Source organism: Struthio camelus, chromosome 2 (assembly GCF_040807025.1).
Source record: "Struthio camelus isolate bStrCam1 chromosome 2, bStrCam1.hap1, whole genome shotgun sequence".
NCBI classification, from domain to species: domain Eukaryota; kingdom Metazoa; phylum Chordata; class Aves; order Struthioniformes; family Struthionidae; genus Struthio; species Struthio camelus.
In genome coordinates this window covers 48,850,351-48,876,696 of record NC_090943.1, presented here as the reverse complement: position 1 = coordinate 48,876,696, position 26,346 = coordinate 48,850,351, and the positions used below count along the sequence as shown (strand labels likewise).

Genomic DNA, 26,346 nt, shown 5'->3' with positions numbered 1-26,346 from the left:
CTTCTCTTATTTTCAGAAATCCTCCTTCAAAGCTAAGCACCAGGTAAGACACTACACTGATCTCAAAGAACACAGGGGACAAATTCTGCTGGTCTTCCACACGTATCATAGAAAACTACCCAACCAGAGAGAGATGATGCAGCTCTAAGTTTATTTGCACTAAAATCGACTAGAAAAGGAAAACACGGGCTTTGTAACTCTGGTTAGTAACACCTCAGAAAGCTCACAACTGAAAAGCAGGGGGCACACCTTTTAAGAGTCCCGTTTCAGTTGGCAAAGAAAACCATATTCACCTTAACATTTCTCCTGAGCTCGCACTCCTTCCACTGCCTCTTCCTGAGGATTCACAGCAGTTTGAACAATGACGGGTATGTTTTTTTCAGAAGTTAACAAAAATGAGGCAATAAAAACACCTTTATGGAGGCCAGGAAAGGATTCAAGTCATTTCCCTAACGTTAAACTAGCTCTGAGCTCTGCCTTGCCACAAACACCCAGACGGCGTACGTGAATTAAATCCCGCGTGACCCAGTAACTCCCCTGAAACCCCTGGCAGGCCAAAACGCGCCCATCCACGTCCATCAGTGCCCAGGACTGGGCATTCGTGCCGCTTCACAGAAACGGAAATGAGGAAAAACAACAACTTCTACCCTTCAGCAAAACAAAAAAGAACAACAACAACGAGCAGTACTTCATTCCGCTATTTTATCTTGGTTAGTACAAACGTAACAGTGCAAACACAACACACAAACGCGGGAACGGCGGGAAACGAGGAAGCGGGCCCGTTGTGCCCAGCTTCACAGGAGCCAGACCACACGCCGCTTGCCCGCAGGAAGGCTGGGAAAGGCCAACAGCGATGAGACTCCCTTGAAGAAGGAAAATCTACTAAAGACACAGGCTTTTCCTCAAAATATGTAATATTTTGATTTTTTCTTGAAGGTATATCCTCAAAGAAAGAAAGAAAAAAAACAAAAAGAGAAGTTTCAGCAGCAAAAAGGTTCTGCTGTGCGCCTGGCACGCATCAAATCAACGCGTGCGGGGTTTTTTGGGGTAAGACAAGCTAGAGAGGGGAGTGGGGGGGGGGGAAATGACCCGTTTAAATTGCCCCCTTTACGTCTGGAAAGACCCCTGTGTTAGACAGAAACCAAAGAGCTGACACGACGATAACGGTCGCCCGCCCCGCAACCCCCCCAGCAGCCGTTAGCAGCCGTTAGCACCGCGCAGCCCCCGCTCCCCCCCGCCCCACGCCGCGAGGGGCGGCCAGACCCCGCTGCGGGGGGGGGGGAGGGCGCCCCACACGGGGCCAGACCCCCTGCGTGCCCCCCCAACGGCGCCCACCTGCCCTCGGTGCCCTGTGGGGAGAGGGGACGGGACGGGACGAGACGGCTCGGCTCGGCCCCGGAGCACTTTCGCGGCTGCACTCAGGGCCCGGAAGGGCGCGGGGCGGCCGCGCACGCAGCGGGCGGAGGAGAGGAAGGGACGGGCGGCGCAGGACACGGCACGGCACGGCACGGCAGCGGGGCCATGAACGGCTCGGCGAACCCGCTACTGGACAAGGAGGAGCACCCGCTGCAGCTGGGCGAGAGCTTCGAGCGCCGGCCCAAGGCCTCCTTCCACACCATCCGCTGTGAGCGCCCCCGCCCCTTCCCGCCCGGGGTGGTGGTTGGGGGGGGACATATACATACACACACACACACGTTACCTGCCCGGCAGCTCGCCCTCCGCCGCGATACCTTCCTCCCCGGGCCCCGCCGTCCCTTCTAGCTCCTGCCGCCCTTCGCTGCCTTCCCCGAAATGGCGGGGGGGGGGGGGTGGCCAGCGCCTCCCCGACATGGCGGGGGGTGCCCGGCCCTGCCTCGGAGCCGCCCCCCCCCGCAACCCCGCTCCCGAGGCCGCCGCCTCGGCCCTGCCTCCCCGCGGGGGGGACGAGGCTCCCCTACCCCCCGTGGGGCTTGCCCCCGGCCGGCTGCCACCCCTCATGCCGCGCCGGCTTCCGACATCGTCCCTCCTCAGCGCCCGTCTCTCCCTCCTTCCCGCCCCTACTGCCCTCCTCAGCCCTCCTTCCCCCCCTCCCCAGTCCTTACCTCAGCGCCTATTCCCGCCCCTGCTGCCCCTTCAGAGTCCATCGTTCCCCCTAGAGCCCATTCCTTCCCCCTCAGCGACCTATATCCTCTCTTCCCTGCCCCCCCCCCCCAACTAGCCCCCGTGTCCCCCCCAGGGCCCGTTTTCGCCCTCTGGCTCTGTGGCTGCAGCCCGAGCAGCGAGGGGGCAGGGGGAGGGCAACGGAGAGCCGGCCAGGGCTGCGCTGGAAGCGTTTACAAACAGACGTGCTGGGAGAGCGGGTCTCCTCGCGCGGCCCCCTCTAGTAGAGCAAAAGTGTGAACGAGGCAGACTGCAGAAGACAAAGGGGCTCTGGAGTTGTTCGTGAAGTGCACGTGAATCGTTTAAGAGCATAAAGCCTCCTCCTCCTCAAAGGGAAGGCTTTCCATTTTCTTATGGGCCTGGTGTTACAGGTCACCACAGGCCCTGGTCTGGCTTCTTCTGGGTGGGCAGGAGTGTCGGGAAAGGAGTACAGCTTGTCTGCAGCCGATTCAATTTAACTGATTGTTGCCGTAATGAGGCACCATGTAACCCAGCAACTTTTTCCCCGGCTCTGTTGACTCTCAAGGTCTATTGTAAGTCACTTTCCAGGAAGGCAAGCAGAAATGATTCCAACGCATGCAGTATTGCCTAACAAGTGGTAATAAGCATAAGATAAATGCTGAGGCAAGGTCTCGAGCAGTAATTTTGCTTTGGAGGAGCTGGAAAAATGTATTTTTCTAAGACACCAAACGTCTTTTTCAACTGCTGTTTTCTAGCGTGGAATACATTTTATATCATATTAGAGGATCTCCTCCTGGAAGAGGAGATCACCTGTATCTCTGTATTTGAATGCTGTAGACAAGAAATTGCTTTTTCATTTTCATTACTTTTTCTAAACATTTAAAATTAGTAGTTAATCAGCAACAGGAGACGAGAATTATAGTGAAACTGTATTTTAGTATCTTTGTATTAGTGTGGAGAATTTATACTATTAACAGCAGGATTTTTTGTTGTATGATGTATACTCCTAGGCCTGGTTTCATAGCCTGCTTTCATACACTATGAGTAAATAATTTCAGTGAGATTAGTCACCTGAGTGAGGCTTGAAAGAACAATTTTCTAGACTGAGCTATTATCCAAGCAGAGGATCAGTGTTTACAGAGAAGCTGTTTCCCTAGATAGTAAACTCTCTCCCGCAGATTAACACTTAAGTTTTGTGTGGTTCACCCCTCTATTACACTTACATAACCCCATGATGCTAAAGAAGGCCGTAGCATGTGTGTGATATATTTTACTGTTTATTCATAATACCATTAGTTTTATTCAGCACTGGCACAGTAGTAAATCTTCACTTATAAATCAAAGTTTTAAAATAGCCCAACCATCAAACAAATGAGGTTGCTGTCTGATAGCATATGAATTAAACCTAGGTCATGTCCAGATAATACTTTGGATTTCTAGGACTGAAGGGTCTTCAGTAATCAATTTCTTAAGGGACTGCAAAGCCAGAACACTTCAGACTACAACCGGAAAAATCCAGTTTTATTTTCAAAGAGCTTTCTGTGTGCTGTATTTGTAGTCAGTGACTTTCAAGTGAGATCTCTTTCGCTTTGCTGATTATAACTTTTTCTTCTAACTCTTGATTTTAAATGATTAGTCTAGGATCTGAGCATCATAGTGTTCCCCTAATCCTCTTCATACAAACTACAGTAAGAGGATTTTGCAGGCTAAATTTGTCTCTTGCTCCTTAAAATACCTCATCTTTTTCTGCAATGTTTATGAAATTCCGAACTGAAAAACTGGATTATCCATGGAAAACACATCTAAAGAAACTTGACTTTTGGAAAAAGGACTGCAGCTACGTTTAGGTGGACATGTTTGCCCTCCGTCTACAGGAAAATTAGCCAAGTAGATACAAAAAGAAAACAATTTATTGTTTGAGTGTTTGCTTGGAATAACTCTATATTTTGTTAATATCCAAGAAAGAAGCACGTTAGTGATATTTTGCTTTTCATTTAGTGACTGCGCTGTTGAAAGTTGTGATCCCTTTTTGGCAAAGACCCTAGCCTTTCTACAGCGAGCTTATGTTCTATTTAGCAAACTTGCACATGAAGTAGATGGGAAACAATAGCTAGAAATAGATTGGTCAGATGAAAACCAAGGATATGATTTGGTCTGGCAGTTAAGGCATGAGGATTAAGTCAAGTGTGCCTGATTTTGCTTGTTGTGCTGTCAAAGTAAAACTCAATTAGACATTAATGTCCTCCTAATGAGAATTTGCTACAAAGCTGTTTTTTTCCTGCAAACGTGCTTTTCCTAGTGGAATTACATTTTAAATTTGTTCTGAGATGTTAGTGTCTTAACTAATGCAATAATTAAAAGTCTTGGTTGTGAATGTAATTGCACCTCTTTGTATTCTGAGATGCTAGGATTTAATGGATGCTTGTTTTAAAAAAAAAAATCCTATATCCATATCTATCTGATATTATTTCGCTTTGTCTAAATTCTCTGTCAAAATGTTATGTGTTCTGGTCATTTGTTCTGGTTTTTATGGCTCATCGCAGCTGAGTAATTGAGGGGAAAATACTTTGAAGTTAAAATGTTCTTAGTTCAACTAAATACAGTAAACAAAAGTGTATTGCTTGAGGGACAGAGTGTTCTGTACAAGGCACCAAAAACACTAGGGGCAGCTTATAGCTATCCCAGTGTCTTGCCTTAGTTGTGCTCTCTATTCACAGTGTTTTTGTCCTAGCATGAAGCGTGGTGAAATAAGACCAGCACCTCTGTTTTCCCCCTCACAGGTGGGGTTTAAGAGCTGCTCTGCGCTTGAGGTGGAGGTGCGGAGGCAAAAAGGCTGTTATCAAAGGCTGTCAGAAATATCAGTGAGGCTAACTGGGATGGCCTCGCTAAGTTATTCTTTGTCACGAACAGAAGTATCCTCTGGGTTGGAAGTGGCAAGACCCATACAGGGCACTGGGGCTTGCCGTTAATACTCTTTTGAGATGCATGGAACAGTTTTACAAAATCTGCAAAATCAAGTGTCGCTGTACTGACGTCGTTGGGAGAAGCCTGCTTTTGGTCTTGCACACACAAAGGTCTAGAAAGTTACTTCCATTTTAAAAAGTAAATTTAGAATCTGATATTGTCATGTGACTGGAGCTCTGAGCATAGGCACATTGTGCTGGTATGTTATTCTACCCCTGCTGTAAGCGCTAACGTGTATTTTAATGTTCCCTATATCACAGTAAACGTGCAGTGACTTTTTACAGGGGAGGATGAATTATGAAGGCTCTAAGAAACAGTTTCACATGAATAGAATCCAAATTATTTTCCTCTTTAGATGATTTTAAACCAGCATCGATCGATACGTCTTGTGAAGGGGAGCTCCAAGTTGGTAAAGGAGATGAAGTAACAATCACCTTACCACATATTCCAGTAAGTATGTTGTATGTTATAGTGTATGTTTCCCTGTTTGCTCTCTAACAAATTTACAAGTAGTTGCTGTGTAGGTGCAATCTACTGTAAATGTAATTTTCACTTTCCTCTTTGTTAAAACAAATGGGTTCAATATTCAAGCTGCCAGAACTGTAATGTGTTACCTTAGGAAAGGCCAGCCGAGCCTTTATAAAGGCTTATACCTGGGAGGTTCCAATCTTTTCTTTGCATTTGATTCCTTCCTTTCCCCTGTTCTTTGACAAACAAGAAGACTTTACTATTAGCCCAAAGTCTGTACCTAGTTTTCATTCGTTTTTAGTGCTGTGTCTTAAGGAGGAAAGGCAGAGTAGTTTTGAGTTGAGTCAAGATTTGGTGTTCAGAAGCCACAGGTAGGCCTTTAAGTCTGTGCTTTCCGTTACTAAAGTGTGTACAAATGGTATAGATTGTTCCTTGCCCTGGGGTTTATCAGTGGAAGCTGGAAAGAGTTTTGTAGCTAGTGGCAGTGAAGCGTCTGTCCACTTCCTCCTCAAATTATGCTGTAAAGGTCTACTGTGCAAAGATGATGGTCAAACAGCAATAAAGAAGTGATCAAACTGTCCATAGCTGCAGCTGTTTTGTAATTGAAGGATCAGTGATTTCCTTACCAAAACAAAAGAAAGTGATTGCATTCTGGAACTGGATTTGTTTATTAGCAGAAGCTAGTGCTGTGTGTCAAGCCTGTGAACCCAGGATTCAGACATAGATAGGTTTGGTGTTTGTGGAGGAGGCAACAGTCAGTTTAGAAGCCATGCGTCAGATCCTTTTGGTATTGTTTATTCTACTGTGCTGGTATTTTTAATTGCTAGATGATGTGACAATTCTCAGCAAATTAGGGTTTAGCTGCCCCCCTCACCTTTTTTATATGGTATTGGTCACCTTTAGTGCTTCAGAATGTTGCAGAGTTGCTTTTTGTCTATAAAAATGGTGAATATAACAGTGTTAAATGTGACAGAAAATAATATGATTAATAGCAATGGCATTCATCTTTGACTGGCAACTGTGTTGTTTCTTAATCTTTTGTGTTGAATGCAATTGCTTGTAATGTCCCTTTCCAAATCTCTGTGCTGATGGGTTTAATTTGATTGTCTTCCCATGGGTATGAACAGCTTTCAGCTTCTAGAATGCTCTGGCAGGTTACGCAGCTAACTGCACAAAATGCAGCCACTGTATGCATGTTTTTCCAAGGCAGTGTTGCCTAAGTTCAGTAGAGTTAGCTGGAAAACACTCTAAGTGTACTGAAAAAGAATGAGAAGTTTTGAGATCGTTTCATCCTTACAAGGTTTACTGAATTTCTTGCATCCTGCTTTGCTTTTCAGTTGCCCAAAAACTGGGTAGGATTCAGATTCCAACTTGTTTTTTGAAATTGCCTGATGCCTGAGGGTATCTCTGATGATTTGTTCGGTGGAGTTTCCTGGTGTCCATTGCTGCTTGGATAACTTGAAGAACTATTTCTACTTGTGGATTTAGTGGCTCTAATGTTTGATAATCAGTCTTGGTTGGGGCAGTGGAGAATTTTTGCTTGATTTGGAAAAAAAAAAAAAAACAAACCTTCACTCTTGAAAGCAAATCTAGATAGATGGCAACTCTTTCACTGACCTTCTTTTTCTATCCTGTTATCAGCAGGACCTGTAAGCCAGTGTTATTTAGGCACTAACCTTAACACATTTAAATGTTTAAGTAAAAGGGTGGGACTGTTAATTTGCTTAAATAAGGCTTCTATTTCTGCTTTTTTTTTTTTTTTTTTAGCCAAAATTACAGACTTTTCTGAGTTAGGAAGTTTCCAGGTAGCAGAATAATAGACTACAGGCTTTTATCAGTTCTCGTTGTATCTATGCTTTATGCTTCCTGACTTATCTGTCAGCAATGAGGTGGCTTTGACTTTCAGCTTACTTCTTATCCTCTTAAATGTTGTTTTCCTCTCTTAAATGTAGGAAAGTTAAAAATATGAGATGTCTTTGAAGATTTGACTGTTTTGAGACTATGATCTTCTCTGAATCGTACTCTTACTGTATCTTTGTGAGGAATTCTGATGTATTTTACTCTTAGTGTTCCAAACCCATTTTGGATTCAAACCTATTCTATTTATTAGCAATATTGAGAATAGGGATTTCATTCTGAGTTTTTAAAATGTAATTGTTCATTCTATTATGTGGAATAAAATGTGGAAGAGCATGTTTTTTTCTCTTCTGCTTGGTTTTGATTGCTGTCCAACATGTGCCAAGGTGCATGAATAAAAATTTTATTTTATTTCAGTAGCTTATATACATATGGAATCTGAGTAAGTTTCACAGCTGAGAATATACTGGTATATGTGTCCTTTGAGTAAACATGTCCTTTCTTTGATATGGCCGGGTCCACACTAGTGCGTGCAGATAGACTGATTCTGCCTCTTCTACCCCAAAACCATTGTATGGGCCAGCTTGTGCATGGATGCAATGTGGATGAGCACGGTTTCAGCAGTGTTTGCTGGTGTGCAACACCACGTGAATTTGCCTTTATTACTTCTCAGTCTAAGCCATTAGACTTGTACGGCTCTATGCAGCGTTGTGTGGACTTGGGGGGCTTTCTGGAGGGAGTTAAAATACCTCCATTTGCTTTTGAGAATACATTTAAATGTAATTGTTCAGCATCCCCATGCTAATCCGACTTTGAAGAAGGTAGCTGTTCTTACGCAGTGTGTGACAGTTGCTTATAATCTAGGATAAAAGTATTCCTTTTTCTTTTATAAATTTGGTGTATTAAATACAAAGCAGTTTAAATGTGTGTCAAGTAACCACACGCTTCTTTAGATGTCCGTTCTGCTTCATGAATGATTAGAACTTTATTTTTTATCCAAGCCCAAGATTTCCAGAGCAGAAATTTCAAGCAAATTCCTGGTATTTGTCACAGCTAGCTATTCAAATTACCATCAGGTTACCATTCGGGGAAGGAGGATTGTAAATAATGGCAAGTAAGGAGAGGATGTTTTGTCACTGCATACACTTAAAATGATAAAAGGCGAAATAATGCTGTGAGGGAATATCTGATCTGCTGCATGTAACTGTTTTTCCCTTTTCGTGAATGAACATTTTCTGTAGGAACTGAACATTAACTTCTTAGTCTGTAGGTCAGAATAATATTTATTCATTTGACTTAGAGTTTATAAACACTATTTGGGTAGAGAGTATAACCAAACAAATGTATGCTCTTTCTTTGACGCCAGGGTTCAACTCCACCAATGACTGTGTTTAAAGGAAATAAAAGGCCATACCAGAAAGACTGTGTGCTTATTATCAATCATGACACTGGGGAGTATGTACTGGAAAAACTCAGTAGCAGCATTCAAGTGAAGAAAACAAGGTAAAGCTGGGGACAGGACTAAGTTAATAGAACGAATTCTTGCTGAAGTTTTCTGTTCAGACTGTGTCGTTTGAACCTGAGCTCGATTTTCTTTTATTTTGTAGTAATGTTTAGTTACTAAATCTTATGGACCAATTATCTTGCCTAAAAATGCAAATAGCTGTTGGGAGTGTGAATCCAAGAGTAAAGAATTAGTAAATCCTCCACTGCTGAGAGGACATAATTATAGTTTGCAGTGAAACATTTCTGATGATTTGGAGCTTTGGAAGCTGGCTAAAAGATGGGATGTTTTTCAGGAATCTCTAGTTAGTTGAAGAAGATGGAAATATTAGCCTGTCAAAAGGATTGTTGGGCTTCCCAGGTTTGTTCCCTGTAGCTTCCTGTAGGAGTCATGAAGCTTTAATGACATACTGTTAAGGAGCAAGAAACACTCATCCCTGCATTGGATTGATGATATATAAAATGGAGCAAAAGCCCAAAGGCTCCAGATGGCAGGGGGGAGAAAACTGAAGAAATAATGGTTGTGAGGCTTTGCCTAAACAAATTGCTGAGGGCAGAAATCCTTTCTGACTCAGTACTCATACTTCCCTACACAAATTTCACCCTACAAAGTGTGCAGCTGAAACATTTTTAGTACTCTTACTGATCTGCAAGTACCTGAATTCTCTGAATCACATTCTTTCAACACCACTGGACTCATCAGTTATTGAGATCCAATGACAGAGCAGTTATTCAGATGTTTCATGCAGAAGATGCTCTTAAACACTTTTACAAATATGATAACATTTTTAAAAAAAGAGAAAATACTTTACTGCAGTGTAGAACTTTTAGCACCTAAAGCTATATAGATGTGTGGGTTACAGCTCATCAGCACTTGGCTGGAAGTTTGCTAAAGAACAGGTTGAGTTCAAAGTAAATGGGCTGTAACTTCTCTGAGTTAGTGATGTGAAAACACATCCATGTGGCATTCAAAGGCAAGGCATCCTGTCCAGTGGATATGAGTGCATTAGAGATGAGATTTGAAGCCGCAGCTATTTAAGTTCTCCTGGATTTTTTCCAAGTGAAGCTAAAGTCAGCAGGGAGCAATGAAGTGCAGAAGGGCTTGGGTCCTGTGATGTGTGTCGGATCCAGTGAATTTTGGGTCCAGCGAAGTGTTAAGTATTTCCAGTTTTCTCAAGCAGAGGTGGGCAAGAAAAAAAATAGGGACCTGAGGAGTTCCTGTGAGGAATTCTGATTTGGGAAGTCAATCAGTTTTCTAGATCAGAAGTGGATTTTTTTTTCTTGGCTACTTTGGTCTTTAAAGGCTTGTTGACACCCTGTGGGGACAGATTTTTTTAGTGCTAATGCGCTGATAACATTTGGGGGGGAGTAAATGTCCTTTTTTTTTACTTAAAATCTTTAGTTCTGAGAGCATGATTAATACTGGAAACAATCTTCTGGTTTTACCTTTCACATGATCTAGTGGGTATATTCCCAAATAGGCTACTTCTGTTGTAAACAACTATATATGCTGTATTAATGTGGTATCTAATAGCTACGTTTCAGCGATGAACGAAGAGGTGGTTCTGTGTTTAGTATTTGAGGTTGCATCTACAATACAATGCAGCACAGAGATATTTGAGTTAGCTCTAAATGCATTAGATCAGGTATCAGAAGTGATTGAGGTGAAGTCCAGGAAGTTCCAGATGGGCTAGTTGAACTTGTTTCTCAATGGGATGAGCTCAAGGGCACAAAATGTCATGTTGCTGAATTGGGGTCCTACTAGGACCAAAGCGTCAGACCTAATACCTGAGTAAGCTGTTTCTGTACTATGCTACATAGAGACATATCTCAAAGGCTTTCGTGATACATGGTAAATATACCACATACTTTATCCTGGTTATGATGTATCTTAGAGGAACCTGAGTAAAATTTGTGTATGTTTGTTTGTTTTTTCTCTGCCAGGGTATTCAGTGCTCTAGGATTTAGCAATTTATTGATTCGGGAAAATGAAGAAACACCTGATTTGAACTGAGCAGCTAGGCATAGTATTGTTCCCACTAAGTGAACGTTTTAGACTGTATTTTAAGGGACAATAGCAAATGAGTGAAAAACCATGAATAGATGCTTGTATTCTGTATTTAGCAGTAACATCACGATTGCTGTAGTCAGGTTGACCTGTAAGAGAGTTCTGTCTGAGACGGTTTGGTTACAAGTGAGAAAATTCTTTCTTTCACTCTGGTTGTTCTAAGCAGGAGTTAGTTATGAGTGGATTTTCTTATACTGTAGTCAGACTTTAAATTTCCATCGTTGCTAACTCTTTTTCAGAAATACAAATTTTAATTGTTAAATTAAAGCCTTTGCTCTCCTAGTAGAGAATATGGTATCACTGAAAAATACATTTTGTAAAGATGTTATAGTGCAGTTTTATATACATATTAGCTGTTGAAAACAGCAGTGTTGTGTATAGAAAGAGAACAGTGTTTGGTATGTGCATTTTTAAAGGTTGTAATTCACTGTGCAGCTTTACAAAACAAAGTAGAGAGTTCTTCAAAAGGAAGTTGCAGATAATGCATTAATGCAAATAAACTGAAAAAAATTGAGCACAGCTACGCGATGCCGCTGAATGTCTTTGGTGTGTTGTTTTAGAGCGGAAGGCAGCAGTAAGATCCAGGCCAGAATAGAGCAACAGTCTGCCCGTGCCTCTCAGCCTCCGTCACAGTTCAGAGCCCCAACCAAGCCAGCAGTTGGACCTAAAACTTCTCCCTTGAAGGATAACCCTTCGCCTGAGCCTCAGCTGGATGACATTAAGAGAGGTAAAGAAGGATTTGTAGTTTTCAGAATTTGATTGTTTTTGTCTGTCATCTTTTTAATAAAAACTATGACTGTGCAATTTATAAAAACGTGTTAGACTGTTCAGGGATTAAAGGCTGGTACCTGACAGCTGGTTTGTCTGCTTTATTTCTCATTTTAAGGCATGTTAGTGAATTATTTATTCTCTTCTGCCAGCATAGATATTTATACTGCAGTCTTTTCTGGCATGAGAGAATCTCCTCTTTGCTGATAATTTTCTCTCTTGTGAACTATTTCTCTGTTCTAAAAAGATGACAAAATAAATGTGGATTCACAAAGTAAAAGTTATGGCAGTTGAGTGCTAGACAAATTGAATGGGTATCTTAGGCAACAACTACAACAACAACAAAAGCTTGTGGTCCAATATCTAGTTATGCAATCAGCAACTTGGAAAAAAGTTATTCCTGCATAGAGTAAAGTTGGAAACATTTGCTCAAGGAAGGGAAGGGCTGCGTGGCTGTGTCCCATCAGGAAACCTAGAGTCTGTGCCATGCCAAGCACATAGGTAGCAAATCTGCAGCTTCCCCTTTACCATGACCACATCTTGAAGCCTTTGAAGGGAGAATTGCCACAATCTGTTCTCCAGCTCAAGGATCACTTTGTATTTCGCTGTGGACATATAAGAGTTAGGTGTTTGGGGCTCAGATTCTTTTCCCAAATCCTTCCTTTCATGCTGGTGTGATGCCTGATTTTGCTGTTGATAATGCAACTAGAATGCAGAAGACTTTAAATTTAAAAGTTTTCAGTTGTTTCTCTTGGGTTTCTTGTCTGGCATCAGACACAATTATTTTACTTCTAAGATTGTTCTTTTTCTCTAATTATTTTTTTCCTGTGGCTTTTCAGTTACCCATATGGCTTTTTTTTTTTTTTTTTTAAACCTATGGCTAAGTCAATAGACTTAGCCTATGTTAATTGCCCAGACAATGTTAATTACTCAGCAAGATATTTTTTTCAGTTCATGCTAATCACCAGGTGACGCTTTTACTGCTAAGCCATATGAGTGTTTGTGTAGGAGCTGACTGGTTTCACAGCTTCACAGCAGCAGTATTTTCAATACCTGGATGATGGTCAGAAGACAGAATCAAAGTCTGAGAGGTTGTTAGCTATGGTTCCCTTAGCTGCTTTGCCATTTTTATTTCCTTTGCAATAGGCAAGGGGGAGAGGATATCAGGCAATATATCAATTTAACCACTGAATCGATTATTACATGCTACCGGAAAAAAAAAAAATCTGTAAGTTACGTAACTATGGGGGCACTCCTTTGTAGACATAGAGCAATTTGTAAAGGTCATGTTTTTATAGTAAAATAGTTATATTTGTCTGGTGTGCCATCACTTCCAGAGGGACTATCTTCTACTGGTCTAAGAATGTAAGTCACATTGTTTAGAACTGTCCTGGTAACTTTTTGGCCACCTGAATGTCTTTTATTGGAAAGTACCTCCAAGTAAATAAGGAGTAGAGTTCTGTTTCCAAAATCAAGCAGAAGAGCACCTGACTTGTGTTAAAAATAGGACCTCCACATGGTGCTTCATAGAGAGAATCCTTCAAGGCCTCAAAAGAGAGAGAACAAGTACCTGAGCAGTTTCACTTTGTTTACAGTACATGCACTTTATAACTTTTCTAAGATGCTCATCATAACTTTTCTAGGAGTTCCTCAATCCTTCAGTAATGTAAGTTTCTGAATATCACTTCCAGCATTGACTATCTAGAGTGTCAGCATTATTAAACCTTCTATGTCATGAGAATCTACCTGGGAAAGGCAGAACTGAAATAGCACCATGATACAATGACAGTATTTAATACAACTTAACTGTACAAGCCATGAGGTAGTCTCTTTTGAACTCAAAAGTCTTTGGCCATAAAGATACACGTTAAGGAAAGATAATAGGACTGAAGACTTTGTCAAGCAGTGACTTTCCTTGTGGTTAAACTACCTCCTTTGTACAAAAGAAAAATAAATATAAAGGTGAATTTCTGTGTTGTTTCTTTAATGGGCACAGCACAGAACTTACAGTTCCCAAAGGAGGTGATTCGAAGCGGCTCTGTGGTACCGTGACCTCTCCTGCTCTCAGTATGCCCTACTCAAGGGTATGGCAAGACACAGCCCTTGTAATGGTATGGTTTAACAGTAGCTTTAAGCCAAGCTCAGGGCAGGCTTCTGCCTCCCCCGCTGCCTTCTGCTGGCCTTCCCATATCTTCACTCACTGGTGAGCTGCAAAATGAACCTTCAGGTAGGTCAGTTCTCGCATCCATCCCGTTGCGCAGCTGCCAAAATTGCCATGCCTGAGGTCAGAGGCAGTGTGTGAGAGTTGAAGCAGTCCTTCCTCACTGCTGGCCTTTGCAGAGAGGCCTTTGGGAGGCTGTCTCTAGGGTTCTGCACCAAAGGAATCTCTTTCCCTCCTGCCTGAAAGGAACAAAAGAGAGGCTAAGAGCTTGGCCCTTTGAGTGCTCGGCTACATCTGATCACAATTCATTGAGCAGTCAACATTTGCACACCTATACCACAGTATCAGTTATGTGCCTGAAATTACTGGCATTTATCAGGCATATATGACCACAACAGAAATGTTTTTAATAACGTTGACATAATTGAAGTGTGCACTACTTGAAAACATGTAGGAATATGTGTCTGTTTCGGAAACTCTCAATTCAGTGCTTAAAAATCTGAGCAGGTCCTGTTTATCTGAAATGCAGCTGTAGTCTGTGGGGATTATGCCATAGAACTGTATTTGTCTCTCAAGGACATCTCAATCACGTTTGCTGCACTTCACTGTAAAATATTGCCGCTTCTAGCTGCCATCTAGATATGGCAGCTATCCATATCTTGAACTCTCGAGTTCAAAGTGCCCATATCAAGCTCATTTCTCTCCACCTTGCACAATATTTTAATAGTCTATGTCTGTTATGGACATAGAGCCTTATCCTCCCTAAAGCTGCATTTTATTTCCAAAAGACCTTGGTGTTCTTGCAGCCCAAGGCTAGGGCTTTCATTAAAAATTTTGCATAGCTTATTAGAGTTAAGAGAAGAAGCAAGAACCCTTAGCTGTGATTTCTGAAAGAAATTAGGATATTTGATACAGAATATATAGCCCCATTGAGAAAGGCAATTCTATGTTTGCGTAATGATTTTTGACCTTGAATTTTTTTTTTTATTCTAGAAAACTATTGCATTGACTGCCAGTAAAAAACAGTAAGCTGTTTTACTTTCTTGAAAGAAAGCCTAAAGTTGTAACTTGAAACATGCAAAAGTTAAGGTTCTCCTAGCAATGTCAACCTTTTTGGATGATATAGACTCAATTAAGGCAAGTGTTCAAAAATATACTGTATGAAAAGCTTTCTTAAAAGTAACTGCTGCACGTCCTGACTCTTGTCATCTTTTAAACCTTAAAGTGCATCAACGTGTTTGATCTCATGGAGCAAAAGGTGATTCAGGAAAGACTTAACTTTCAGTGTTCAGCTTAGCATACATGTACACATACACACACTGTTATTTTAATTGAAGGCACTGCAAGGCAACATTTAGCTAAGGCTTCGGTAACTGTGACCGCACTAAGCATAACTGGCAAATAGGAAAATGCCAAATCTAACAATTTATAACACAGATGTGCTTTTCCTATAAGGCTTTGTTATCATCGTAGGCGTAGCCACTATCTTTCAGAAGGTGATGCTGGAGGGATTTGAACAGACTTCCTTAATGGTCCTGCTGGAGTTTTGCCTGATAGGCTTATAACGATGCAGCAGCCACCGTAACATTAGGGAAAAGAATTATTTTTTCTCTCCTCTGCGCAGATGAGCCATTTAGAATACTGAGCACAAGCAATTAAGAGATATCAGAGACCATGAGACTGATTAGAAAATGGGCTTCAAATGAGTTCCCATCCCTAACTACTCTCACTGACAACACCGGTTATCACCTGTGCTATTTTGCTTTTTCTGCATGCGTCTTGAGTGGTGAGCCTTACCGCTTCTTCCAAGGCCCTCTTCCCTTTCCCTCCTCATAACCAAAACTCTTTTACAGGCTCTTACAATTTTCTGCTTCCTCTGTTGAAAACCCTCACTCTTCAGTCTGACACTCATCTCTAATTCTATTTCCAATTTAGTAGTCAGGTTAGTCTTCCTTTCCTATCCATCAGACTACATTGCTTCCTTTCTTTGGTTGTCTCCTCACCTACTGTGCCAAGTTCAGACTTCTTGTTCAGATTTTTTTCTCTAATTCTCTGGAATGCATTTCTTGTTGCATCTTTTCACTTTCACCTCCAAAGCCTCTTAGACTGCTCCACGACCCTTTTCTCTTTCTTTCCTTCACTCCATTTTATATGCTGTTTTCTGGGCCAGCATTTTCTTCTCACCCCTGTGTGTCAAGAGCCTCTCTCTTTTCAGCCTTAGACCTTCTAGCCCTGTAAGCATCTGGGGGTAATCTCAGATGCTAATCCTTCTATAGGTTTGTTTATTGAATCTTTTCACCATATGGACTGGGGTCTGTAGGTAATTGTGCTTGCTACAATCCGAGATGTTTTAACAACGTGTCGTCATTAGCAACTCTAATGGTTGCTAGAAGCATGTGGAAATTTTACATCATTAAGATAGTGAAATTATCTGGGCATTTTAAAAGGAAAGAATGATGATTCCTGTTTACCTTTCCTTTAGCTTTTCCCTATAACTTCTTAGCCTTGAATACATAGAACATTTACAATTTGAAATCCCAGATAGGGGCAGGCTGAGAACAGTGACTTGCAAGTGCCCGTTTATCTGTATTTCAGACTCCAGGCATGAAACAGAATTTTAAAGCCGCTGAGTCTGTATTGGGAGGGGGATGAGGGAGAAGGGCGTTACAGTACAGCATAGTATCTTCTGTTGAGATAATCATATATTTTTCTCCCCTCTTCCAGTGGTGTTTTTTGTTATTTCTTAAAGATGAAAAGGTAGGCTTACTCTTTACTATAGCATACAAATAAAGTACAGGTAACGTGATTTGGGGGTATCTAGCTTTAGGAACTAAGTTGCAGGAACCCCCGCTATCTGTAAATAACCAGCTGGAGTTAGCCATGTGGTTGTTCCCTTCTAATGTGTCTTCCTTGCCTCTAATTGAATATAACTGTAACATTTGAAATTGAGCTTTGCACTTTGAAATGGAAAAGTAGCAGTTTTTAAAATGGCAAAAGGAAACTGTTTATCAAACTAATACAAGCTTTTGCTAGAGGAACCCTCTCCAGCAAATAATGCAGAGCCTGGAAGCTTCACTGGTTGCTTGAAAGCATTAAGCAGCCTAAGGAAAATAGGTCTTATTGAAAGAGAAGAGTTCCAGTTCCTCAGCCTTACTCCTGGAGGAGGTCAAGATAACAAGCATTAAAACTGTGCTGATTTTCCATAAAGGAAAGATTCATTTTGCATGATCTGGCTAGGCTGTACACAAGAAAGATGTCCCCAGCTAAGGAATTGGGGTTCACCTCACTTTGTATATCTCCCATGTCTGATTTGGGGTGAATTACTGCTAGCCTCAGTTTCCCATTTGTCATGTAGAGATGATAACACCTGCATGCTCTCTGTCTTTCTTTCTTGTCCCTGTAGCCTTTGAGTTCTCCAGGGCAAGCATTCAGTTCTCACCTAGTTGGTACAGAAGCGCTAGTACAACAAAAGCTTGAACTCTGAGGGTTTCACATGCTTTACCTTACAGATATGTGAATATTGCTGTCTATTGGAAACCTGCCTAGGTGGACTGAGTAATTAGAGACTTGACTTTGTGGGTGGATAAAAATGAATTGTCCTGTGTTAGTGTCTTGGACACTTTAGTTACAGTTATGACAAATTCAAAAATACACGACAACAGTATGGTTTGGGATGACTTACCTTAATAGCTGTTCAGCCGTAGCCAACGCTGTTGCTGATGCAGCTGTCGTGGTGCTGTTGTGGTATTCCACCACGTCTTTGTATTGGAAACCCTAAAACGGGGTGTGACTGACTTGAATAACTTCCCAGTTTCAGAGTGGTCTCTGTATTTCCTAGCTATCTGTAAGCACTGTAGCAGATTAAGGTATTAACTACCACTCTCTGAAACAGGAATGTTCTCATCTGCCCTACAGCAAAGTTACCTGATGTCATTTGGCTGCTTCTGAAGTTTCGTTAAAATGAATTTTGTGACTTTGCACTGGAGCAGTTTCATACATTATAATAAGTCACAACAGTTTATGTTGTGATCATATTCCTGTGCCCTGTCTCCCTCTGTGTTTTACAAAAGCCTACATGTCACTGATTTTCAATGGAATTTAGATTCCTGTGTATTTAGATGCATCTAAAAAACAGGCTAACTGTTGGCATGTAAAACTTTATCAGGAAATGTACTTACTTTGTATGTAGAGCATATAACTTATGGAAAATAATGAAGTAGGAAATGCTTTCAAGAGGGTAAAGTATATAAATAATAATAAAAGAAATGAAGGCTTTATGATACTGAACTGTGTTCTTGTTTCTTTAAATTCAGCTGCAAAAGCTAGGTAATAAGTTGTCACGATTTTTTGGTTTTCCCTCCTCCCCCCCCCCCCCCCTTTCTTATGAGAGATATCTAGATGTGATAAATTATGCTTGATGAAACTATTGCATTTTCACATTCTTTTCCCAAATTCCATGGGGCCCTATTCATGTTTTCAACCAGATGAATGTCCTGTTATTTCAGAGCTAAGAGCAGAGGTTGAAATTATTGAGCAAATGAGTAGTAGCAGTGGAAGCAGCTCATCGGATTCAGAGAGCTCATCTGGGAGTGAAGATGAAAGCTCCAGCAGTGAGGGGGAAGAGCCAGCACATGTTTCCCCTTCCCAGCCACCACAGCAACAGTATAACAACAGGAATGCCGTTGCTAACGGCACCAGCAGGCCACAAGGAAGCAATCAGCTCATGAATACTCTCCGTAAGTTTTGTGTCTTACTGCTGTGGGAACCTGCCTGAGACCACCTATATTCTTAGCTTGTTAAGCTAACTCTGTGAAGTACAGTTCACCAAATAGTTATCGAAGGGAGTTTCACAGACTGAAATGTGCAGATAGGATTCTAGAACAGAAGGCTCAAGCCTGTCTGAAGGTGTGAAAATTACTTTCGTTTGGTCCAGAGCCTGTGGACACCAGTGCAACAGCCCCCATTGACCTTGCTGAGCCTTGATTTGGGCCTCCAGGTGGAGTGAGCGGGCAGTAAAGCGTCAGTGCGGGGGTATGGTGTATGGAAGGGAGGAACTATTTTTTAATGTGGATTAGGATCACATGTGTCAGTTGGTTAGAAGTCACCAGAGAAGTGTGAATGACACAAGGCTGTCCTGTAATCATAAATGCACCGTCTTTGCCCTCTGTTTATTAGCTCTAATGTTTTGTCACAGTATTTATACTATGTTGGTTTCAGCTGCATTTTCACAAATTTCACATTTTGAAGTGAAATTTAAAGTGCCAGATATTTGATTAATATGCCATAGCTATGATGACTGAAAGCACTGAGTCAGTACAGCTCACTCTGTTGTTTTAAAAGTGCTAATATTCTTAAGGGATAGTTTTGTCCCATCAGGCTTTCTCAGGGGAGGTGGTGTACATCTGTGTTGTTCTTGTTTTACATTAGGTCAGGTGTATGCTAGCCCAGTGAAGTTACGTTATTACATTAACAAGAAACTAGAACTTAGTTATTGTAAAACATTCCTAATTCTTCCTAAGGCATGTCTGAGTACATCTCTCAGCACCCACACATAGGGAATTGGTGGAGCTTAAGTGCAAATAAATGTAGGGTTTCCAGCTTCAAGACGGCAAGTTCTGGTACTATACTGACAATACTTGAAAGGCCTGCTGAAAAACTGGAGAGGCCAGTCAGGATTCCTGTCACTAATGAATGCCTGAGGTGACAACGTGGGTGAAATCCAGAGTGCAGCAAAGTCAGTAAGACGCTTTCCATTGATTTTTTTTTTTAATTTTTTTTTTTTTGGAGGTAGGCTCTAGTTAAGGCAGCAGCTTACAAACTGTTTCTGGTTTTGAGATGCCTCTTCCCTGCTTCTCTTGGGCTGTGACTACAGGTGCTGCTTAGATCACTGAGAAGCCTCTGACCCCAGGAGGGTTTGTGAACCTGTATTTGGGAACTGGTAAGGTCACTCCTTTTTTTTAGGCAGTGATTTTCACCCTGATTAATGTCCTTGAGCATACAAGTCTCTGGTGACCATCTGCATGGGGAGAAGCACCCCTAACCCAAGCTGGGTTTTTTTTTCAGCTTTTTTTCAGCAGGTCAGTTGCCGTTGCATAGCTACTCTGTGGGGAGCCTGTGTTTAGGGCAGGGTCATGGGAGTCATGGGAATGTCCTTAAGACCTAAGTTCCGTTACCAGAACAAGAGCATTATTTTTGCACCCTTTTACCCCCTCTACCTGCCCCCAATCCTAAGAGCTCTGCAAGACAAAGATCAGAGGCTGTAGGCTTAATCCACATCCAGGCCTTTTTGCGTCTTATCTCTCTTTTGTGCTTTGGGGGGTCTTAGCCTTCCTTCCCCTTCACACCCTTTTGTCAGCTTAGTTCAGCCGATAGCCTTGAGTTGCAATTACTGTACCATCCCTTCTGGTTTACTGACACACAGAGGCCTTGCCTTGGCTACCCAAACTGCTTTGAAACAAAAAAGTCTATTTTAATAGGATCAGTGAAGCCGGGGAATCCCCCAGTGCCTTTCCCAGGGCCATATACAGGAATTTGGCTGAGTGGAGTTCCTTCCACGGTTGCTAGCAAGGGGAATGCTGCTCTACCCCCAAGAGATAGCATTTGGGAGCTCTGAGGCCGAGGAGGTTTGGTTTGGCCTGGATCAGACCATATATTAGCCTTGTGCAGCTTGTAATATTCTTGAGCTTGGAGAGCAGTTTCATTAAACGACAGAAATGATGTTTGCATTTGTTTCTTGTATTATTCTTATTTAAATGTTCCAGTTTAAATGCAACTGTTCTTTGGTTTGATTGCAATGAAATGTGAATTAACGTCTACCCACTTGTTGTGTTTTGTTGTTTTTGTTTTCCACAGGAAATGACTTGCAGTTGAGTGAGTCTGGGAGTGACAGTGATGACTAGAGGCTCAGCTTTTGCTGGTTCTGATGCATATACATGAAGAACTTATATACTTTGCAGTGATCCTGTTGCTTGTGAAGAGGAGCTAGCACAAGGATAGTTTCATGAGTGGAATTTTAATAGAAGAAATGCATCACCCTACAAAATATCAAATGCTGGAGGCAGTTTTACTTTGTGTATTAAGTGTATATTTTGTGTATATTCTTATTCTTTAAAGTTTTAAATAGATATGTACAGTGAGTAAGCCAATATATGTTCCTGTCTGTTCCTTATCTGTAAGCTTAATGTGTAGCCTTTTGAAGTCATCTAAAAATTTCTTCTTTGTAGAAGATATTCAGAACCACTGTAACTTAGCAGGGGGATTTTTTGTATATAGGGTAAGCATGAGCCAACAGTGAGTTTAAAAAAAAAAAAAAAAACATTCAGGAGCTAGTGTGCATTGAAGTGATATTGTCATAAATTAAGTTTCAACTCTAAGTTGATTTCTTCGGTTTGGGGCTTTTCTAATGTCTTTTTATTGCTATTTAGAGCTGATTTGATGGACATACTTCTAAACAGTTGGAAAAAAGAAGTCATAAAACTATGTTCATCACAAACCTTGCTGCACTAGTGCCTTATAGCAGGTTTTTTAAACAGACCTTGAATTCCTGCCACCTTTCATACAGGGTGCAATACTGAAAAATCTTCAGATTGTTTTGCAAACAAGAACTGTGTTTAACATACAGGCCAAGTGCATTCTGAGGGCTGTTGCTCTAGGAGGATAAAAGATATATATCAGTCATCTAAACACATCCAAATAAGAACCAGAGCAGCATTTTCTTGTGCGATTGCTGTGTCTCATTTAACTCAGACAGTCGGGCCCCGATCTTCAGAAATATTTAGGAGCCTGATTCCCAGTGAAATCGCAGCGTCTCAGATACGAGATACAGGACCTTCTGAAGTTTAAGACCATAGCCCTGTTTGCAGTTTCCTAGAGAATATAGAAAGAAGATGTAACTCAACAACAGATAATGAAACAGCAGAAGTCTCTCTCCCACTGCAGTTGTTCAGGTAGCCTTTAGTCCGTATTGTTTGTTGGATGGCAGAAAACAAGAAATACTTGCCTAGGGTGAGATTCACCTCAATTTAAGCGTGTTTAAAGGGTGTTTGGTTGGATTGTCATTAACTTTCTTGCTCCCATGGAAAATGAGTGCCACCTCTTACAGGTTGAACACAAGGCTGACTTTTTAAACCCAGAATTCCAGTGGCAAAGGCCAGGTGGCTCAGCAGTTCTAGTAATCCAGGAGAACGCAAAGCTGAATTGGATGCCTAAATTTCTGCTTTACACAGCTTTTGTCGGTCTGTTTGTGTTTTAACTCCTATTTGTTTACTGAGCTCTTTTTGTCTTTTTTTTTTCTTCTTTTTTAAGGTATTGAAGAGCAAGGGGACATTTGAAGGGAGATTTTATTAAATGGTTTATTTTTTTGCATTAGATATGTACTTAGGCATATTTTTCATCATTGTACATATGTTTAAGAGTACTTTTTTTAAAGTGTTTTATGATGTGGGTACATATTTTAACATGCAATTATGAAATATACTTGATGTAAAGTTATGAGTGATCTGATTCTTTTTCCCCCTCTTTCCTCCTCTGAGTGTACCAGTGCTCTCTTCTACCAAGCTGTACCAGTTTGAGGTTTTACATTTTGATGCAAGAGATCTCCTACTGCATGGTAATTTGTAGCCTAGTTAATGGTAATAGTACTCTTGACTTTTCCCCAGCTTAAGATTTGAGTAAACAGGGAGGCGTTCACTGTTACTGTTTCCCCGTTACTGGAACGTATCCTTGAGATTTGACAGTATTACTTACGTTTAAATGAAAAAGCAGCAGTGCAGCATTTTCGTTCTTTATCGTTCCTGGCTGCACATGCCCTCTGAAATCCAGGACATGTCATAGGAAGTTTACTAATGTTATATAAATAAAATATAGAGAACTTAAGAGAGTAAGACAACACCAGGCTACATTAAAGTGAATTGCCAATTTAATCATGGTTTAAATCAGCAAGTGGGAAGGCTTCATTCAGATAATGAATTTCCACCTTGTTTTGTATTTGTACTTTGGGTGATGTTTCCCCCTTAAAAAGTTGGCTTCCCTCCCTGTTAGTTAGTAACCAAACCAGCATATTTTCATGCAAGTACATACTATTTTTAAGCTTCCTTTGGCAAGCCTTTGTGTCCCCTGGAGATGGGTCACACCAGGGCTGGCCAACCTGTGGCTGATGAGCTGTTGAGCTAAGCATCGCTGGGACCGCATCCTCTGGCTAACTGCGAGGCTGGTGAGTAATGCTGTGTCCCACTCGTGGGTGGAAGCAGGCCCGTCCCTGTGCGTGTGTGACGAGCCTGACACCTCCCTGCCACGAGCGGCTCCCAGCAGCTCCTGTGTCTCCTGCCCGAGGAGCGCTCTGGGATCTCCACCTTTCCCGCAGCTCTCGCAAGTACCTGGCATGAGTTTTGCACTTCTCAGCTACATGGAGATTTCGGTCAGCAACTCATAGTATCAGAAAGGCTGGCTGCCGCTGTTTTACATCAGTAAGAATGTATTAAAGCCGTTACTGAGCCTGACGTTTTCACTGAGGTTCTTAAGTTTCACACGCTGAGAAATAGTAAATGTTGCCTGTCTCTTTTTATTAGATGGCTGTTCATTTGTTGTTTGTGCTTTGCAGCAAGTTCTGTTCAGATGGGAATTGGAATTCAATTAGCTCGCAGAAAAGTGGTTATTTAGAATTCTTTTAATTAGTTGACTGGCAATATCTTTAACAGGCTGGAAAAATAAGTTGACTAAAATATGTTTTGAGTAAACCTGTTAATGAAAAAAAGTATCACTTACTATTTCTGGTAGGTTCTGATCTTGGAAGATTTTAGAACTAGCAGATCTTATCATCTCATGGTAATTTTTACACAAAAAGTAGAAACTTTTTTTTTAATCTTCCAGTTGGTTCAATATGAGTAAACAGTACATATTGAATGCAATTTTCTGAATAAACTGAAACTAAGAAAATATTTCTTTACATTCATGGGAAAGATTTTTGCTGGCTATAGCAAGGTTAGCAGTTCAAGAAGTTATGGTTTCTGTTCAATGACTTCATCCATTTCAGTGGTCTAACTTTGCTGAAAACTTCACCAGCGAACATGGCCTGGTTGTTGGGACAGTTCTACTATCAATAGTCAATAATGACTTTAATTGATTCAGTTAGGTTGTCATAATTTCAATTATAGTTACTAATTATTTTTTTGAATAAAAAAGTTTGGTTTCAAAAGGGGCAAATGCAGCCATGTGCTTGTCCATCCTGGACACCTGGAAAAAAGATTGTAACGACGTCTGAGCTCGCGTTTGAAATTTTAGTCACTTGCAGAAAAGCTCCCACCCACCTCTGCCCTGATTTCCCCGAGGGCTGCCGGGCCTGACAAAACACGCACGGCTGGAGTCACCGGAGCTAAACCACGTTCAGGGTCAGCACAGGGCAAAACAGGACCCAGTCCCTTGATGACAGTTGCAAGCTATGAGGGGGTGCAGCATCACCCCCTCCTGTTCCACCCAGCACTGCCCCCCCCACACCATAAGTCTTGACTTAACCAATTTCATTGAGAGGAAAGAGTGATAGGAAAACGTTGCTTGTTTTCTCAGCCATTTGTGAAACAGATACCTGGTAGGAATAGCTCAAAGCTTAATTGTGGGTAATACACCTATTTTGGCGATATTATGCCTAAGTTGATTTGCACAGTTTGCTTTATCATAGGCTAGGCATATGGCTGTTTATAGTTACGTATAAAAATAATTTGCTCTGCAAAGCATTATAGCCTTTTTTTGCCTCCTTCAAAGTCCATTTATTTGAATAAAAAATGAAGTTCAACAAGCCATGTGTGTCATCTTTTTTTAATTGGGAAACTAAGAGAAATGTAGCCTGGAATTACTTGTAATGGAGAACACTTACTTTCAGTGATTGCACGTGCCTCACTGTTGGGTGTGTGATGTATTCCTGCTCACAGCTGAGTCACAGAGATCATATGGGTAACGCAGCTGCCAAGCAGTGGTCATCCTGATGTGATGAAGGCTTCTGCTAATAGCTCCGAGGGTCTCATCTTCACTTCCTAGTGATGATGACGTGTTAAATCTACCTGGTTGTTTACAGTTTTTTATACAGAGACACACACACACACACACACACGCATATCCATGTAATATGAAAGGAGAAAAGCATTGCTAGTGTTTGACTTAAAAAACAAAATTTGAGATGTTGGAGAATCATTGGGATGGGCATGTAAATTTAAAGGAGCTGAGTGTTAGTGTATACTGTACACCCAAATCCTGTTCTCAGAAGGGAAGTTGATTGAACCCTAGTTCTGGCTTACGTAAGGAGGGTGAGTATGTGAAAGGAAAAGTGTCTATTTAGCTATTTCTTGCTATTCCTCCTACTTATACTCCCTGGTTTTATTTTGCAATTCTGTTATTTCTAGCACATGTGTGCTTTCTAAGGCCAAAGCCCTGTAGGAATTTCCCGGAAAGGGGGTGGATGTTGAAGAGCTACAAAGGCAATAGCTGTATTCACCCTCGCTCTAAATTGACTGTAAATGACAAAACTACTGGGATTTGGCCCATCTTCCTCCCCCTCCTTGGCTTTACTTATACTGGGGCTAAACAGCATTACACTGGGCGGCAGGATGTGGGAAGGTGGAGTATCTCCAGCTGCTGCTGCTATGCTGAAGATGCTCTCTCACTGAGCCCTGGTCTACCTCGATTTAGCATCGTGCTCCCATACCTCACTGTGAGTGAAGCAATGGTGCTCCTTGAGTTTTCTTTGTGCTGTCAGACTGTGGTTGTAGCACGTGTTTATAAAATGGCACTGGCTAGCTAAATGAGACAAATTATGGGTTATCTTGGAAGGAATCATGTGAGCTTGACTTGAAGTCCCAGAAAATTCCTCAGTTCTTTTGCTCCTTGGGTTTTCTTTGTGCTGTCAGACTGTGGTTGTAGCACGTTTTTATAAAATGGCACTGGCTAGCTAAATGAGACAAATTATGGGTTATCTTGGAAGGAATCATGTGAGCTTGACTTGAAGTCCCAGAAAATTCCTCAGTTCTTTTGCTCCTTTCAGTCCCTTGTGATAAAAATGCCCCTGAGGAACCGAAGGTTTTGCACTTAAGGTATCTGCCCACAGCACTGCTCATTTACTTCCAGTCTGTGCCCTGCTGAGCTGTAAACATCCAGAGCAATAGGGCAGTAGCTGAAGCTGCTTTGAACAAGGCAAGAGAGATGTGCTCTTTCAGTTGAATCTGCGTAATTATGGGGGGAAATGCTGAAATTTTCTTATGTATAAACAAGGCTCCAATTCCAATGTCTTTAACAAAACTTGTAAGTTTCTAAATAACTTCTGAAAATTAGATATTGGTTTCTAAATCTCAGATGAATAATATTTTCAAAAGTGATCATGTCTAACTTCTGAGGAGACTTTACCAAAAGGGGTTTGACAGTAAAAAATGGTCAGCATGAGTCACATCACTTTGTAGCAGCTTTGAGACTAGTA

General features: G+C 41.5%; 2 protein-coding genes across 4 annotated transcripts in view; one reads left to right on the top strand and one right to left on the bottom strand.

The window, feature by feature from the left end:
• Positions 1 to 2,065, bottom strand: part of SH3BP5 (SH3 domain binding protein 5) — a 91,655-nt gene extending 89,590 nt beyond the window's left edge. Inside the window, exon 1 of one of the 2 annotated variants that reach the window (XM_068935582.1) lies at positions 1,700 to 2,065. The gene's annotated coding sequence lies outside the window, so the exon portion shown is untranslated. Of the gene's footprint in view, positions 1 to 1,335; positions 1,440 to 1,699 lie in introns of those variants that run through there. The other variant, XM_068935581.1, reaches the window with a different exon arrangement.
• Positions 1,410 to 24,678, top strand: EAF1 (ELL associated factor 1). 2 transcript variants are annotated; one of them, XR_011139718.1, is made up of 7 exons: positions 1,410 to 1,624; positions 5,420 to 5,514; positions 8,756 to 8,892; positions 11,521 to 11,687; positions 18,395 to 18,625; positions 19,762 to 19,827; positions 20,742 to 24,678. XR_011139718.1 is itself a non-coding variant. In XM_068935585.1 (6 exons), exons 1-6 carry the CDS (start codon positions 1,522 to 1,524, stop codon positions 20,786 to 20,788), a joined length of 780 nt encoding a protein of 259 aa, XP_068791686.1. In that variant the 5' UTR covers positions 1,433 to 1,521; the 3' UTR covers positions 20,789 to 24,678. The 2 variants fall into 2 exon arrangements, 1 of the variants encoding a protein (XP_068791686.1); XM_068935585.1 differs by lacking the exon at positions 19,762 to 19,827 and having other exon boundaries at positions 1,433 to 1,624.
• Positions 24,679 to 26,346: the final 1,668 nt, after the last annotated feature.

Bases quoted from the DNA above. Each gene is read 5' to 3' on its own strand.
- EAF1 (XM_068935585.1), top strand. From the start codon at position 1,522: ATGAACGGCTCGGCGAACCCGCTACTGGACAAGGAGGAGCACCCGCTG. The intron at 8,893-11,520 runs GTAAAGCTGGGG...GTGTTGTTTTAG, and splicing joins ATTCAAGTGAAGAAAACAAG to AGCGGAAGGCAGCAGTAAGA. The intron at 18,626-20,741 runs GTAAGTTTTGTG...TGTTTTCCACAG, and splicing joins TCAGCTCATGAATACTCTCC to GAAATGACTTGCAGTTGAGT.